The sequence below is a fragment of the Temnothorax curvispinosus genome, unplaced genomic scaffold (assembly GCF_003070985.1).
Source record: "Temnothorax curvispinosus isolate PA1 unplaced genomic scaffold, ASM307098v1 QBEX01005133.1, whole genome shotgun sequence".
Taxonomy (NCBI): domain Eukaryota; kingdom Metazoa; phylum Arthropoda; class Insecta; order Hymenoptera; family Formicidae; genus Temnothorax; species Temnothorax curvispinosus.
In genome coordinates this window covers 1,086,072-1,105,295 of record NW_020214913.1, presented here as the reverse complement: position 1 = coordinate 1,105,295, position 19,224 = coordinate 1,086,072, and the positions used below count along the sequence as shown (strand labels likewise).

Genomic DNA, 19,224 nt, shown 5'->3' with positions numbered 1-19,224 from the left:
AATTAATTTCGAGTTGTAAACTTTGTGATATAAATTATATCAAATAATAAATAATTTTCGTAGTATTATCTGTTTGATAAACAAGCTGATTTTAATTATTTCGATAAATATAATGTTTTGCGATCGTTTTACATAAATTGATGCAAGGTTTTAAATCATTATTTTGTATATCTTTATAAGATGTATAAACGATATACATACGCGGTCCATTTAGTACAGTGCTATTAATTTCGGTAAGTGTGCCAGCTGTCTGCGATTGCCGGTATATATTATCAATTATAACTACTGTTTTAACATCACGTGCGCAATCGTTTATGCACACGGTGGCAGGACATTCCATTTTCGTCTTTCGAAAATCAAACGAGCGTTAACGAGTACACGAGAACAGTGGGATTTCCATTACTATAATTAGCCGAAATGCATAGTGCACGAGACATGTCGCACTTGTGTATTTTAGCGACGTGAAAGCTTTTAACCGACCCAACCCCTTCTATTTTCTCTTTGAAACAGCAATTACAGCAGTTTGAGAGAGATTAAAATGCAACGTATTATTTAAAAGATGATCATTTATTTCGTAATAACAAACATTACGTATATCGATTATATTATTTCCGAATCTTTAATTTATTGTAAAGTTTATTGTAAAGTACGATATGGCAAAGTTTTTTGCAAGCTGCGACATTGCGAGAAAACATCAGCGAAGGGAGCATTGTGATTTCGGCCGTCGCGGCGTCGCGTTGAAAGTATCAGGAAGTGACTAGCGCAGAATTTCGCGGTGATTTATCGGTGAGAAACGCGGGCGGAAATGCCCCCGGAATGGCAATATCTCTGAGGGAGAGATCAAGAAGGCAGGAAACCCGCGGGAAATTCGATCACCCGGATATTACTCCGATTCTGCGTCGTTTCTAGCTGTGCGAGAAACTTTCGGGGGGATGAAGTGAACTTTAAAAGTAGAAAAATAATCTCCCGCGCAGGAGCTTCCGCGGCGAAAACGCTCGCGTTGAATGCCACGAAGCCGTCGCTTATCGTAGCTATTATTTCAGCTACTGCGACTTCGAGATCGTTTCTCTCGCGTTATTACTGCTGCTTTAGTCAGACTTTCGAGAACAAATTAAATTTTCCATTAGCACACATTTGCTTTCGATGTGCGTGCATAAGTGCGTCTTGTTCGGACGCGTAAACCTCTTTATAGTCACGCGTACTTGCCAAATCATTTTTACGTGCACGTGATACGTCGATCTAATTTTTTTGTATCCGGAAATTTTCTCTCGTTTTCCTGCAAAAACCGTCGCGTCAGTTTCCCTTGACATCCATCGGGAACGGCGGTTGTTCAACAGGAAACACATTCTCGGTTGAATTTATTACTCGACACGTGGTTGACGTATCCGTGTCGCGTCACTTGCATATCCGCTAGGCAATATGCGCATCCGTTAATCAACCCTGAACGCTCTTACGTAGCGTGCAACCGAACATGGCAATTCTTGTCTCCTCCCGAGAGAATTCGCCATAGATACGTTTGAGTTGCATGCCGCCATATATCCGTACGCGTTCCATATGAATCTAACATACGATCCTGTAGGTTTCCATTAATTTATAAATGAGACATTAATAGCGGCTAAGTATAGGGAATTTTTTGTTGTAATGTATGTACAGTTTTATACATTGATCTCGTAACGAATTTCTTAGAGCGAGACTGATATATTCATATTATGCATAAGCATAATGCATAATATGAATATTACACCACGCTACGTGGGGCTATATTGCGCCGCTTATATAAATAAATCGCATTAAAAGTAAGAAACTCATAAACGTCGAACTTGGCCATTATGCAACACACACACACCCACACATACGTGCACCCACGTTGGAAGAAGCACGCGCGCGAGAGCGAGAGAGGCTGGGAAACGGGGGACGATGCCACGAGATTATAATACTGAACGAGTTTAACGCGCAGAAATTTAATTTCGCGACATGCTCGTAACTTCCACCCGTGCAAACTGCAATTTGCGTCCCTGCGCGCGCACTGAACCACCGCGATTGCAATCAAACTGAAAAACGAAGTTGACCTTTGCGAAGCCGCGTAATCTAAACCGCGCGCGGCTTTAACACGACGCAATTCGCAGAGCGTAGCGAAGTTACATATGTGCGACGCAATACGCGGGTAAAATTTCTCCGCATGTTATGTCGTGATTTGTTTTTTTTTTTTCGATTCTCTTGCTTTGATGAAGGGTCAACAGGCGCGGGATATTAGTTCAGTGACGCAAATTGCGTGAGCGTCGGCTGGACTGCGATAAACTTCGTTTATCCTGGATTCTCTGTCAAATTAATGAATCCATGTGATTCGTCTGTGCTGGGCGAGATATTAATTGCGGCGCGACACGTGCAAATTGCTGTCTGCGCGCGTGAGAATTTTACGCACGTGGCGATTATCCTCCCCCGTTAAACATCTCTCTTCTTCTATATTTGTCAGCCATCTAGTTAACGCAAATTATAATGCCATTTATCGATTTGAATGAAATTGGACGGTAGCGGAATTAGCCATAATCACTGTTTGACTCGCAAATTTAATCGTCCTTTTAATCGTGAATACGATTAAATAACCGTGACAGTTATAATGTGGACTCGAGGGTATGCAGGAGCATGTCTCCGCGAAAGTTATGTCGACGATTTTTCAGAACGCTGCCGCTGCCGCCGGCATCGGGACGTCTGAATATTCATGAAAAGCGGACGAACGTCACGCGCTCTCTTATCACGCGAATAATGGTGCGGTGTCGGTCGAGACCGCACCGAGGATGCGTTCGCGGAAGGAGGCACACCGGTGATTACATACGGTAAAACTATAAACGGCCCTAGAAAGTCAGATGAGGAGAAAAAAACGGCGCGAGTACGCATTTTCGTATAAAGGACTGCTATTATGACACGTCGTGTCGTGTCACGTGCGCGAGGCTGGAATACAGATGAGAACAGGAAGTAGAGACGCTTCTCGCGTCTCGCAAACTTTAATTGCGAACATTTCCGTACGCACTGTGCGTATAAGCACGTGCCGATAAAATCGAATAAATCGAGCGGTTTGATAGCATATATTCTTCTATGACGGCAGAATTTGATTCACGAGCGTATTTATATTTCGTTGCAACGTTTATTATCTTTTTACGATAATTGCTGAACGCATTTTGTTAATAAATTATCGTCGATTAATATTATTGGTCGTAAAAGGATGACACCAGCTGGTGGAGTCCGTATATTTTATTTATGCCGTGTACATTTAATATGTGCGATTGATCAAAATCAGAGAAATGTTAAAGAAAATAAAGAGAGATATTAAATATGTGATGCAAATACGCTTTTAGCAATTAATCATTTATTTTATCCCGTTATTTTGCATATCGTCAAGTATAATGCCAGCGCAAATAAGTGCAAAACGTAATTGAATGTAAAGCGTCAACCGTGTATCAATGACAACCCGATGCATTTGTCACGTAAAGCCTAGTATAAATAAAATATCCATCGAGCGTAATTGAGCAGCTAATTAGAATAATGAAATATTGCCAGATGCGTCTCTGCATCATCTCCGCTCCAAAGCTTAATGGACAAATCGTATATCATTTTCGTGCGAGCGAGAAAAAGCAGCTGCCGCGACAGCACGCGGCGCGGCGCACGCTCGCATTCATTTCAATATCGCGTTATTCTTCATTAATTCTCTGATATATTGTCTTGCGCGAAGCAAATTGGAAAACGTATCGCGCACTCGCAAACTTTAGAATTATTACTAACTTTGCAAAATGATACGCATGATATCACCTGGATCATATTTTTTGTCAAAATTTACACAAAGTTTAATATCAAAGTTATGGAAAATTAGGAAATTCTCATATTTCTTCCTACCGTTATACATTCGCAAGCGGCGACCGAGCCACTTCGCATAACGCGTTGAAACGTTTGATCCGATGATCGACGCTCATAGAAATACAGGTTATAAAATAGAAATACATTCATAAAATCGCGATCAAAGGAACTGCAATATGCGAATTCGTTGAAAAATCGAATGCCGGTATAATCGCGCGGGCGAGCTCGTAGGCACGCCTGGAAATTGCACATGCCCGAAGTCTTTGAAGTACCTAGCTGGGCTAGTTCACCGGTCGGCTATCACCGTCGTTTTATTTTCGAAGGCAAATATAGCGAAAAATTGCAGCGGCGGAGGTGCACGAGTAGATGCGTAAAACGCATCAGGTAGTGAGTGTTCCAGCACATCGATGATAATATCGCTTTATGCTTATATAGGTTGGCATATGAATTGTGAGAACGCGCGCGCTGTCGAGCGTAACGAGAGACGCGTCCTTCGCGTTACAATAGTGCGGATTTATCAGTTGCGATCGTTTTTATATTCAGTGTAAAATCTCGAGATAGATATAGAAACGGTAACTGATTTTGCAACGTATTTTCGTCATTCAGATATACTCAATTGCTGCGTTTAGCGTGTTCTCATAATTTTTTTTCTCGAGAAGGCAAACTTTTTGACGCATTCGCTTCGCGAAGGTACTTTTTTTTGACACGGCGCTTTTGTATCGGCGCTTGATTAAATACTCGCAATCAAATAGAGCATGCAATTCACTCTCGGAGGAATTTACATAATCATTTCTGGAAGCTGCACGAGTCGACCCGCGCCCGCGGCGCAAAAATTTATACGAGCCCCGGTGAGCCAACGGCGAAATAATGTGAGGGAACTTTCCCCGACGAGAATGGTGGAGAAAAAGAGAGAGAAACTCACCGATGCGCAATGCTCGAGTCTTCCTCGAACAGTAGACGATGCAAACAACTTCGGCGAACGATAAAAATATGCCGGATAAAGTTTCGCGTTTACAATTCTTGGTGCGCGTTCGACGAGAAACTGGTTCTAACCTATTATAGATTCACGACCCAATCAAGAACGGGTAAACAAGGGAGGGTTGCTTGCGCCCTGTTTGTAGTCTTACTCGAGACAATAGAGTAGAGGCGCAATTGCCGGCTTATCCAATAATGAAGGTTTCAGTATTGCGCTTTTGCTTTGAGGAGTCTGCCGGATATTTATAAACGAAAGGTCAATCATTAATCTTCAGTGCTGTGATTAAGTAATTGCTCATTTTCCTCATTGTCGCTCCTTGTCGTTTCAAGAAATTCTTGAAAATTTTTTTTTGTATTCTTTATCATTCAGTTAAATATTGACCAAATTTCTGCTTTTCGTCGATGCTCAATTAGATTGTGTCAGTGTCGATATAAAATATTTAGCGACAACGAAAATTAGATTGTCAAGAGACATTAAACATAGTTACGAGCGACGAGATCAATTATTAAGAACCGATATCGTTATTCTGCTACACTGCATGCAATTCTCGGGTATCGTTTGATATCTTTCAAAGGACATCTCGGGGAAGCGAAAGGAGAAATAGATGATCATTCTCGGACGCGCAATACAGGTTGGAGCGAGACTGTTTCGTTCCGTTTGAGCAAATCTCCTGGCATTCATCTGAAACACAGGGCTGCTGCATTTTTCCCGGAATACTTCGAACGGTGCATAAACATACGGCCTTCGAACGATAAATTTCGTTCCCAAACTGTGTTTGCCCGCGAATCTGCAATTCATGCGTCGCTAGCCGCGTCATTGCGCTGGTGCGGTTTCGTCTCTTCGTATAAAGAGCAGACGAAACCGCACGTCGCGCGTTGCACTCGCGAGATTAAAGGGCGTAGCCAACAACATTCGAGCGAATAAACCAAGAATTTACTGTCTTCTTATGTAAACTATCACCCGACATGCAGCGTCACACTATACTTCAACAATATTTTGTCTCGAAACCTGAAACTTGTCATAATAATTTCCCTGACAATAGAAAAAATGTGACAAATTATATTATATAATTCCCAATATAATAAATTTTATTCGCTGTATATCTACATGTATAAGAATCATATCTCCATTATTCTGAATTTAGAGAAATCAAAGTTTAAAGTTTTAAATAGGGAAATGGTGTTTTTAGATATAAGATGAAAGTAGCAACTTGATTTATTGAGTTTTTAATAAAGTAATTTAACTGACAAGTTTAATAGTACAACTGCCAATAACGCGCTGTACCTGGTTTAAAATTAAGGCACTATGAAAATTTTCAATGCGACTTTTTTAAAACATTTTATCTTAATCACTAACAATAGACGTAAGACCTTTTATCATTATATAATTTAAGCCCCTGATATACATGTATCGGAAAATGTATTAACTCCATTTTGACAAAAACTGGACATATGATTCTTTACTTCTAAGATACAGAGATATACATATATATTCGTAAAAGCTTGACTGAAAGCTAGGCATGAAGATAAAGATAGCGTGCTATAATTCTACTCTGATGCACCTTTTCAAAATTTGATTTTTTTTCGTGTATATGAAACAAGCATAAGAGGGAAGTACAAAGAACCGAAGGAACTTTGCCTTCCATGCAATCGGAGCCAATCGGAGGGATTTAAAGTGAATGACGCTCGTCATCAATCGTTTTTTCGCATTTCCACTTCCGGAAAAGGCCATCGCCCGGTTGACCGGGCGCGATAAATTACCGCGGGGACAACGAGCGCGAGCGCTCTCCGTGAATTTCCCTTATCACAACGTACGTGACCGAGTTTGCCTGTAACATCGGTATATCTCGAAAATCCGGTCTTTTAAGAAAGAAAGAGAGAGAGAGAGAGAGAGAGAGAGAGAGAGAGAGAGAGAGAGAGAGAGAGAGAGAGAGAGAGAAGGAGAATCGTTACTGAAATTTGCAACACTCGCAGATACTTCTCGTTTGTAAACTTTTTTGTTAGTATTGATGCTTCTCCATCGACAACCGGATTTTTAACGTCGGTACTTTATCTTCGTTATTAGTTGGGTGTCGATATCATTATTCTAATAAAATCGGCCATCCATCAATAACGACCAATAAAATGTCTATTTGTGTCGTCAAAGTATGTGTCACTCATCGACAGTGAGCGGCTTAAATGGCACTCTGTCAACATGATAAAAATAATAGCTTTTATTTCTGGCCCATCGATCGTGCAACGTTTTAAAAGCGGTTTTTTGAGAAATTTGTTGGTTCGTTATATCGGATGTTGCGGCGAATTTTTGGTACACGCACTAACCGTAATTTTGATGCAGCAAATATTTTCAGGATCAAAAGCGAAATGAGACACATTAAAGAAAATAAGATACGGAGGGAGTACTTACTTAATATTTTCCTTTCGTCAGAACCACACGTGTTCAAAGTTTATTTTATCGCTTGTATACAGTATACAGTATATAACGTATGCAGTATATAACGTATACAGACGTTCACGAGTAATCGATTGATTGTAACATTCCCGATAGTTCGCTGATGCCGCGTGTAAATTCACTTAAGTAGCCCCCGGCTATTTGTTTCATTTTTTTGCATCAAACATTTTCGCGATGTATCAACCGTTTTTTTTTTTTACCACGACACCAGTAATTTAATATCTCGTGATTTGATTCTCACTACCACAATTTATGCACCACGTAGATATTTTCAGCGCGTAACCGCACCGCATTCGGTCGATCACTGATCGTGTTGCCGGATGAATTTATTAGCGTCGTTTATTAGGAGAAATTACGCGTTCGCGTTACGGTGAATGAATTAAAACGCCTCTGTCCGCGGGCAAAAGTACAACGTGCGAAATTATCTTGTCTGGGTCATCAAGCAGGTTATCCAGCGAGGGGGATAAATTATCAGTCGCGACACTCTCGATGAGCCACGCGAATTTTTCACGCGCGTTCTATGATTTATTCACGATAATCAGCTAGTGCTGCATGAACGCGTGATTTAAATTGCGAGATCGATGTTGCGGATTAGAGTCGAGCACGTGTCATTTTCCGTAATGTTTTTAACGATTTTTTCAACGCCACTTGCGGCGTTTGCTCGGCGTAAATAACGGATATAGGTAATAGCTCGCAATAACGCCGGGCGAGCGGCGCCGGCGTGCTAAAGGCACAATTTACGATAAAAGTACGATCGCTGATATCACCATGAATATCGATTTTATAATGCAGAATGAGCCGGAGCTGTGGATGAATAGAATCCCTCGATGGTGTAGAGCGCGCGCGAGTAAATGGAAAAGGCTGCTTATTAAGAATTTATTCGGAATACTTTTTAGCTGCCTTTCAATTCAATATGTCTAACGATGAATATTAAAAAAACTCGGCGAAAAATTGCCAGTTAAATCACCTGGGAGTCTCCGCTCGGAAAAGATTGACTCCGCAACTGAATCTATCAAATGGAAAGATCCATAATAATTAAATAATTCAGATGGATGAAGAAAATAAGATTTCTCATGGAATAATAGAAGTTGAATATCTCGATATCTTCATAATCCATGAAGTAAGCGGCTTTATCTTATTGTCATTCTGTGTTTGTTATATAAGAACCTTAATCCGAAATGCAAATATTTTATTGTATGTGATTTTTAGTCGTAGCGTATTTTCATTTATTGCGAGACGGCGTTCCTGAACAAAAAGATCCGAGTTACATTCCGCGCAGAAAGAAATTGCGAGCGCGTAAGCAACACGCTTGATTTAATTGCATTACGTTAGCCGCCTCGATCGCGATATTTTTGCCGGTCCGCAATTACGGGGGCCGTGGGGAGGAAAAATTACCGGCAAGAATGGGGAAACGGCGGTCGCGGCGGGAACGAGGCGGAGGAGGTGAGGTGCGGAGCGAATAATGACTCCGCGGCGCGCTTTTCCGCGATATCTGTGCGCGGTATCGGACGGTACCCCACGCGTGCTGTAACTTCCTAAATTATTGCCGGCGATTTGTTTGCCTCCCGGACTCGCGCCCGCGAGAGAGAATCCCGTGCGGATTAATCGGTCCAAGTGTCGCGGATCAACGATTAATTATAGACGCTAAACCGAAGAGATATGGCGGGTCGTTTGAAAATTTGGGTCGTATCCCGAGAGCAAGCCGATTTGCGCGAAAGCGTATATTTGGCACGATCGATTCAGTTTACTTGAAATATATAGAGCCGTATTGAACGTTCAGTGTCGCGCGATGACGCCGAGAGAATACGCGAGAGAATAATACAACGATCGATTTGTTTGCAGGCCTGCGACTGTCTGGGAGTCAGCAAGGAGTGCGATTACTTCGGGCTGAAGTACCAAAACGCGAAGGGCGAAGAACTCTGGCTGAACTTGAGAAACCCCATAGAGCGGCAGACCGGCGGCGGCGTGGCGCCTTTAAGATTCGCTCTGAGGGTTAAGTTTTGGGTGCCGCCTCACCTGTTGCTGCAGGAGGCTACCAGGTAAGGAAAATTAATCGGTACCAGTCGCGCCGTTGTTTTTGTCCGAATATATTTCGATCGCGACAGACCGAACAAATCCCCAGACGTTTTAATTCTTTTAGGAATAGTCTAATAAATAAATATATTTTTAGCAACGTAGATATGTAAACAGTTATAACTAGATTTAAATATTAATTTATTTGGAACGTAAACATCATAAAACATTTCTCCTCGAATTCAGCTAAACGCCTTAATTGCTTTAACGGAATTGCTTTTACCCTCCATATATCTTCGCATGATTATTTAACGATGTGATAATTTAGTAAAGCTTCTATTTCGCGTTTATGACCCTCCGACTATGGACGAGGGTTCGAAAGGGATCTACGTGTAATCTCGTAAACTCCCGGGGGGCCTGCTGTTCGTTGTTCCTCGGCAACCGGGAGACTGAGATGGACGGATAGTTTACATGCTCGACAGAGCGATCCTCCGCGATTGATTGGCCGATGTGATTTCAAGTATAGAGGCGATATCCCCTTATTTCAGGGATTACCGCGCGACATTGTCTATAGTTAAATTAGACGTCGATGATACCTAACGGGATCATGATGATCTCACAATAAGACTCCTCTGGGATGCTCTTAATCCTTCGGTAGAGCTCTTAATCCAAGTGTCCCACGTCTTTCTTTTCCTGCAATAAATTTCCAGTATCGGTAACTGGAAGTAGTTAGACCAATCCCTCTTTGCTACCGTCGCCGCTTTAATTACGGGACATTTGCATTGTCTCCGAGCTCTCTATACCGTCAGTCGAATTTCTCTCTCTTTCTCTCTCTCTTGCGTTCTTTATCGATCCTCGAACGTTTAAATACGGAAAGTTAGTTTTAAAATTTAGTCAAAGTTTCATCTCGTAATATCTATTGCACGACCATGGAGTCCGTCAATGTGATACGAATTCAAACACGGTATTGCATTCTGTTATTCTGTACGCAGTTTGTAGTAATATGTAATAAATGGTATTACCACGAAGGTAAAGCCGTCTAGTTGTGTTTTAAAATCAGCATCCGGCACCGTAAACTACGTAATGAGAAACTGCCTCCGGGAAATATACGTCGCGGGTGTACGGCCGGGAAAGCAGGAACTCATTTTGTTTGAAGTTCTGATTGGCTCGTTACCGCGGCGCGACGCCGCGTATTCAAAGCGAGGCTCACCGCGAACTCCGCGGCAGACGCGAATTGTTCCACTGTAATCCGACGCGCGGGTGCACTCGTGCGCATGCAACAACGAGAGGGAGAGACGGACGGAGGCCCTTGTCCGAATTGAAAATCGTTGCTGCCCTAAAAATCTTTTTCAGAGGGAGAGCCAGAGAGCGAAATCGAGAGAGAAAAAGGATAATAAAAAAAGAGGAAGGAGAGAGAAATGTGGCGAGAGACGGAAAAAGGGAGAAAGAAGGAGTGCTCGTGCAATCAGAATTCCTTGGGCGCGATCCGCGCGATCCATCGATCCTCGAGCAAGCACGTACGAAATTGCATGCTGGCGTCGCCATGGGAGTATACTGATTGCATCCGGCGATATCGCGTTGTCAGATATGTGTTTTCGGGCGCGAGCGCGGGAGCGACGCTAGTGCGCTTTTCCGCGCGGGCGAGACGCACGGTAAATAATGTTATGCACGGCGCCGATGTGATTTATTTTGCATTATTCGCGGCATTTGTATCGGCGTCGTCCCGATACGTGACATTGCCGCAATACAATCGCCGCGTCGCGAGATTGAATCGCGTCGGTGCAGTGGAGAGCAGGGAATATACATATTTGGGAAGCTCTCGCGGAGTTTCCTCATGGATTTCCGGTTGAACGGATCACAGGTTTGATGAGAAATTTGTCCGAAAGATTTAAATGAAGCTTGTGTGTGAACAGGTGAACAGATAGATTTTAATTGCGATTTTCGTGAATAGAAAAACTCGCTTATGTCACGGAGAAGTAGTTAGATATTCGAGTTTCGCGTCGGTATGTTCCTTCCCGTTTCCCGTCGCGATTAAACTTCGGAAAGGAGTGACGTGTTCTCTACCTAGAATTGCTTCTCTCTCTCTCTCTGAACACTCTCTGCAACTTTTCAGAGCTTTTCGTGGTTCTTAAAGCGAAAAAATTCCCGACGCGACAGTCCGGCGACGAATACCCGCGCTCGTGTCGGAAGTTTCCGGCGAGTCGACGCAATTAAACGTAGCCTGGATCGATTGTAATTAGTAGCGGCCCGCAAATTTCAACGGATCGAAACGTAATTTCAATTTAATCGCGTTCGCTCGAATTACCTCCGCGTGAAGCTAAATGCGCGAAGAGTAATGCGTCCGGCGTGCGAATTAATTCGTCACCGATATCGTGACGCTGCTGTTGTAATTACGCCAGCTGGTGCGACGCCAACGTAACTCTCTCACTGTCCAGCAATATGTAATCCATTAGATTTACTGCGAATCCTTCTTGCTTTACGTGCAGCATGAAAAAGACGTGATGGTTATTCCTATAGAGACATCGCGAGATATTTTCAGTAGAAATATATTTTAAACTTTAATTAAGGAACAAAAAATTGATTGACAGATTCAGAACACTCTGTTCATCTGTAATGCATTATGAATTGATTATTAAATGTACCTAACTTTGATGTTATAAATTAATGACCTTAAATTAATGAATTTTATTTCTGCAAGTTCCGACAGTGTTAATAATTAAGAAATTTAATTATTGAAAGCGGAACTAATAATAGACGAAATACAAGAGCGGGATTTTGTTTAATTAAGAAATTAGGCTTTTACGCAAGTACGCTCGAGCGAGATTTTACGCCTAGCCTAGCCCGATTACGCCTCGTCGAAAAAGCCGATTTCACGAGCTTCCCTCAGAGCCTCTTAATCCGTGCATGGCGCTTCGACGTCCCTTTACGATGTGTGTCTTTTGACATTGCTGTATGGTCGACCGAATTAAATCCAAATCCACCGAGAGATTTACCTTCCGCAAGTTAACATCGCGCTTTCAGGTGCGATTAGCGAATTTCCGGTATTACATCATCAATATGATCATTACTCAAGTCGCAGATTATTTCTACCATAAGCCGGATATACGTTACCCAAATTACGTGAGACTTTTAGCTGGGCGAATCGCAATTAATCTCTCGAAGGTACTTCTCAGTGCGCAGACACATAAGCGAATTAATCTCTAACAAAATTACGACATTACCACATCGCGCTTATTTTCCACTCCAGCCGGGATATCTCGGAGGGTCGTGTGTATATTCGGTGTGTAAAATCCGTGGAGTATGGCACGAGCCCGGGCAAAACGGTTTGTCTCGGAGCTGTCACATAAGATACCACAAAATTAATCCCGGCGTGGGTCAGATTTAATTGCGTTACACCGTGCCGTTCGTGACGGCTTTTTCCGAGAAAGGGATGGGAGGATGCCGGCAAGGTTTTGCAGGACCAACACGCTGATATTAAGAGCTACTTGATGTGCAGATTACATTAGTGTCCGGCCAAGCTACGTCGAGCGTTTACTTTTGTATCGTAAATGCATATTCTATTATTTCTGCCTTACGATGTTCTATTTGCATTATCGACGAAAATTTGGTGATCAAAGTGTTTGATCATTTATACAACTCGCCGAAATTAGCTGTTCGCAGTTTGTTTTCGCGCTTGATTAATATCTCGGTAATTTCGAGTCACGTTAAGCTTGTCGGCAATATTTTCATTGATGACTGCCTTCTGATGCAAATACGCAGGAAATTCGTAAAAATACAAAAAATGAGAACGATAATTTTTTTTTTTTTAATCGAAACGTAGCGTACTTCATCATCATATTTTATCACAGGGATATAAATCACGGGGTATCACGTTAATTATTTGGCGCTATCGACTTTGCCTGTGATTTATCGATCTGCATTTTTATCCGCACACACAAAAAAAATTCTCCGATCGCAAATTCGAACCTCTGTCCGACGTGGAAGCTTCATACCGGCGCTCGCATTTGATTTATCGGCGATCTAAATTTCGTTTGCAACGAACGTCACGACTTTCCCGTCACATTCCGCCCGTAAATTTTTGGAAGATATACGGGCGCGAAGTGACACGCCTCGCCATTATCGCATCGCGAGGTGATCGATGATTAAAAATACAGCGCGTTGAAAATTGTTATATCCATATTTTATAACTGACGACAGCGAAAATTAACGGGCCGCGCAATTAATTTCGTAATAATGATTCGTCGTAAAATTTCAATGAACGTCGCTGTATCCATCGAGGGCGTCGAGTTTACGCCACGGGTAGATTGAGAAGCGAAATTTCATCGCTCCGTTCTTATTAATTCGCATTGCACTTTCGCATTAGCGAAATGTCGTCAGCAGGATCGTCTATCATATGTCGCAACGGTGAGAGAGAGAAAGAGAGATCGCCGACTATTTCTTCCAATCGCGAAGTCACGACGTTGATAAAGACAAAGTGTTTCGGTATCCAAGGTGGTCGGAACTTATAACTCTAATCTGCAGAATTACAACTGCAACTTTTTATAAGAATACTACAACGCGCGAGTAATTTGTCATTTCGTTCGCGTCGCGAGGATCCCGAAGATTTGCGTTTGAGGAGAAAAAAATTCGCAAAAGTGTACGAGCTCGAGGATTACAACATCGTTACTTTAACCGTTAAAACTACGTTTCTAACAAATTCGAATATTTAAGGTAATGGAACAATTTATGTGTTTGCCGTAAATATTAACAGTGGCTATAGAATTTCTATGAACTAACTATTATTTCGTGAATTATTATTCGTTCATGATATATTCGTAAATTATTACGTGAATACTAATTGAGAAATTACCAGTTGTAAAGAATAACAATTGAATAATAATTGAAATCGCTATTAACATTTCTATGATAGGCAAATGTAACTATTCAGTATGGATATGCATATTGATATTTTAGCATGTTTATCTAAATTTACATGAATCTTCGCTCGTATATCTATGAGGAAAAATATATCGTAATTTTACATTTATATTTATCTCTGAATCAGAATATATTTGACTATTTTTAACTAGCACTTTGTTCTTCAGTCAGGGTCCATAGAACATTTCATTTTAACACTAGAACACGAATATTTTTTCAAACTCGCAATTTTTAAAAACTTGTAATGTTAAATATCAAACAGCACCAAAATTGACAAAAACAGCACGAAATCTACGATTACATGTTTTAGCCTATGGTATTAAAAAAGGTTTACGTCCCAAAGGTTAAACAAACATTTCCGTAACGGTAATAAACGGAATAAAATAAAATATATGTGTCGCGCTTCTCTGGTTGTGCGGATGAAAAAAAACTGATGGGCAGAAAACGCTCGGGCAGGAAACGGCCGTTTTTTTATCGCCTGTATATATCGGCAAAAAAAGAAAATTGCGTCCACCGCCGTCGAGAGTCGCGTGGAAAAAGGCCAGTAGCGCGGGCGTGTGCTACGTGTTATAAATTATAAGTTTTATCTCTCGCCCGGATACGGCTTAACTCTGATGAAAAGAAAAATGTCGTCGGCGTGCGACCGTCAGAAACGAGGACGCTACAAAGGAAGAAATTCGGGTTCATCGCACTCGCGCACTCACACGAGCAAACTTTTTTTTGTCTCGGCACAACGCAAACGTGACGTTGGCGAAGCGAGTGTTAATGATTCGCAAGAATTCAAGAAGATCGAGGCTGAAAATTATTTAAAAATTCTAGACGAAAAAATAAACACATCGAGAATTGAAATTGCACATAGGCATGTGTATCATCGACTGACATTATTTTATTTATGTCATAGTCGTTTTTCATACAGATCTGATATAGAGGTTGAATAATCGGATAAATTCAGAGATATAGTATTCATTAATATTAATATTTGTACGATAGCATTGATATGAGCGTAGCGTATATGTATATTCAATGATATTCCGCTCAGTAATCCGGGTTTGACAAGGGCGAAATAGTCGACCGGACGAACTATACCTAACAGCGGTATTCATAGTCGGCCATTATTTGATGAATAAGCATAGTTTCACGAATCTACGGATCTCCGACAATCTATGCTAATTTCTCACAAGAAATCCCATTGTATAGTTTCGCGGAACGTAGATCCATGAATAACGATCCGCTATTAATTATATTTCCAATCGGGGAACGAAGATAAAGGGTGGTCGTGGTCGCCTCCGGCTATAAATAGCGTTTCTCGAAGATGCGAAATAACTATATCCTTGCGCGCTGCTGTTAATCTCCCTAGTGTCCATTGAAGCGTTAAAACGCAAGTTGTAAAGGGCGGCAAAATCGTAGATCTTGTTCGAAACGCTGCGCGAGTGTTTTACAGCAGCGTGGAAGTTCGGCTTTTTCAGTCTGTTCTCCCTTTTGTCAGTGGCTCCTGCCAGTGACCTCGATCCCCTTCGCCGAGCTTTCCGCGCGAGGCAAAACTCGCAGCCTGGTTTTCGAAAAAGTAAGGGCGGGCCGAACGCCAGGAGACGCCAACATGCGGCCCGGAGTATACGTTCGTCGATAAAATAAAAATAAATTCGCCACAAAGGACGCGCGTTTAGGTAAAAGCGGCCGCGCGCAGCATCCAGAGGCCGGCCTGGAAAAACTTTCGGCCGGGAAAACCGAACAGATAATCACGCGATGGAAAGGGAGAGAGAGAAAAAAGGATGCGAATGTATGTGTCGCACGCTGAAAGGACGAAATAGAGCGACGACATAACAAAGAACAGAGTCATGGCAACGAGAATATAGAAAGAGTTCGAGAGAATGAATCGCTTTAGGAATATAAATCAGGATTTATTACCCCGCGGGATATTGTAAAATATATAGGCCGATAATTCTCTCGATATCCAACGACCTTGGAATATTTTGTCTTCAAGTAGCCACGTTAAGATTTGTCGACGAGATAGGTCGCTTTTTTTTTCGATCCTATCTATAATTCTATAATTTGTTGCGAGTATTTGGATATGTTGGCGAACGCTCTGAGGACTGAAATAAAATTACGGATTTTCCAATGGTAGAATATTTAATAATTTATAATTTTATAATTTAAATTTATAATTTATAACTTATAATTTATAATCGTATAATTTAAATTTTTGTGTGTTGCATTTTATTAACTATTACGAGAATAAAATCTCTTAATACTTAAGCGAGAAAGTTTCTGGTTTATCATATTCCTTATCTCTTCGCATTGTAAAATCTCTTAACTCTCTCCCGGCTTTATCATTTCTCGGCACTTTTTTTCGCAGTAAAATTTCTTTACGACCGTGAAATGGATGATTCTCGCAACTTCGACAGTTATACATAGATAATTCGCGCTAAATTTCTCACCGAGCCGCGCATTTTTCTTATGCATCGCATTCCAATGCGTGACGTCTCAAAACTCCTTGACTCCTAACTTCCGCGATTACGCGCGTTTCTCTTTGCCTCCGGCTTGCTCGAAAGGCTCGCAACGTAAATCTTAAGTCTCGCGTTAATGCATTTGCGACGTTGCGCTCCGCGGTGACGCACCACGCGCGGATACGTTTTCGAGTGTACCATCCTGCTCGGAAGAGATTTGTCCCCGGGTGTGTACGAGAGGTGGCGGAGTTCGCAGGAGACGGTGGGTTCATTAGCGAGGGACGACATAATTCAGGGAGTGAGTCGTTTGTAAATCAACCCTTGCCGGGTGGCGGGTTAAAGACTCGAGCATGTGTCGCTGCGTGCACCGCGAGAAATTAAATGAAATATTACTGTGTCACGTGGTAATTCTTTAAATAAATTTTAGTTAAATACGCTGAACGCCAGTACATGGTACGCGTTAATTAGCGGCGCTTTATGCTTAAATTTATTACGCCGTATTTGCCAGAACGTCATTCCACGTAAATTTCCATAAATTTTAACAGTGTAAAATGATTGCAAAATAAAATCGCGGAAATTAAAATGCTAAAGTGTTCGTTATAGCGCTATCAGCGAATGGAAAATCCTCTCCGCGTGTCATCGAGGTAAATTTACGTATCTGACTATCGTCCCTTTCAAAGCAGCTATCTTGCGAAGATGCGTCGCGTCGATTTCGCGACTGATACGTCGAAGTTAAGTCAAATAACAACTATACGTCCCGCCTCTGAAGCCCCCGTGTTCCCCGAGTTTCGCCGACTCTCTCTCTTTCTCTCTCTTTCTCTTTCTCTCTTCCTCGACAATCGCTTTTGTGTAACTTTCGAAGAGCCCGGGGGCGAAGCATCGATCGATTTCGAGCGGGTTACGCGACGCGGGAGTTCATCGCGCCATATCGTTTCTATACGAAGAACGCCTTTTCGGGAATGGGTTAGCCGCGCCTTTTGCCGTCGAGTGCCGGAAGATACTCACGGATATTCCCCTCGCGCGCATCTCTTCCCAGCGACACGCTGACGACGGCCGTTCTCTTTCGCGTTATCGAGCTTCCTTATCGTATCGTAAAGTGACACGATTCGGAAGAAAAACTTATGTGAAAATGCGCTACCTCTTGCAGAATGCCGCGGCATAATTTTGTGCTTACGTTGGAAGAGCTGTGTATTCAGTGCGGAACGACCGCAGATATTCGCGCCCTATAAAAATGTATCCTTGAAATAGGACATTCATGCGCGATCTTTTGGATTGTCGTTTTCGACGACACAAAGTTATGTTTTTTTAATTTGCGGCGTGATAACTTTTGTTTCTTTCCAGACATTTTCTTCGCGACTTTGCACAATGCGCTAAACCGCTCGCGTGTAGGGAACTTTGTTGGCGATTTAGGTCGGGCGAAAAAGAAAAAACGTAACTTAAGTCCACTCGTATATATCTTGTCGGCGGAATGTGTGTGTGTGCATGCATGTCAAGATATAAACCAACAATTTTCGGGCTGTGCGAACGCTCACCCGCACAACTACCTATGACAATTCCGGCAAATCTCTACGTCACATGCCGCACAAGGCGGATTTAAGTGCATAATTCATTGTTACTGTAACGTCGCGCATCCAAGTGAATGCGGTGCACTCTTGCGAACGGAGAAATTTCGCATGTTGCAATTGGAACGACGTAAAGAGCGGAATTTGTAAATTCGCTCCCCGGCTGTTGAGTCTGTTCTAACTTTCAAATGTCTAACTGTTAAACACGTATTTAATTTGCTTCAATATGCTTCAATATGCTTCAATATGTAGATTCTTAATCTGATTTTTAAACTATTTCGCATTTTACGAATCTTTTTATGAGATATACTGTACGACGGCATACTCGTAGTTGAGCTTTTAGAATAAATTGATTCAAATTTATTTTCACATTTTACAATGTTTTAATATTGAATAATATGCAAATGAAATTAAAGAGTTTTTTATTTTAAATTAAATGAAGAATAAAATTTTATTATGCGTATAGCAACCATCGTATTTTAATTTTATTCGAGTATATATTTTTTTACTACGTTATATTTTTGCGGAAATTTGCCGCATTACATCTTCCGGAAGCAAAAAATATCCGATTTGATATTCTTGTGAGAATATCAAATTGCGTAATTGCATGTTTTATCTGTCGGTGCGTTAATTCGCATTGTCGTGCTTATTATCGTATATTTCGCGATTTCACGTCGCGAGACAAAGAGAGAGAAATTCGTTGGAAAATTATGAAGTGGCCGCGGCCCAGGATATAAGTAAGTAAATCAGTGTTAATGTAGCGGTGGCAACGTGTTCGGACCGAGCCAAGCTCGAGGAGAGAGGCTTATTCGCTTGGCGCACAGTGAGTCCCGAGTTGTGCTCTGAGTTGGGAAATGAGGCAGGGATGAAATACTAGTTCCGGTAATGGTTTGTAAACTTATAGCTTGATAAATCGAATCGTGTAAGGAGTTGAATCTCTTCGTGTCGTCACGCGTTTCTCATATAGATTCACCTCCAGCCACTTTCCTGATGGAAATTTAACCCTGAATCTAAC

At 41.8% G+C, this 19,224-nt stretch overlaps 1 protein-coding gene across 1 annotated transcript in view; it reads left to right on the top strand.

Moving 5' to 3' along the window:
* The window catches only part of LOC112454549 (E3 ubiquitin-protein ligase MYLIP), a 145,447-nt gene that overhangs the window by 109,554 nt on the left and 16,669 nt on the right, over positions 1 to 19,224 (top strand). Inside the window, exon 2 of the mRNA XM_025016013.1 lies at positions 9,116 to 9,312. Within this exon, the coding sequence (XP_024871781.1) occupies positions 9,116 to 9,312 (197 nt within the window). The remainder of the gene's footprint in view (positions 1 to 9,115; positions 9,313 to 19,224) is intronic.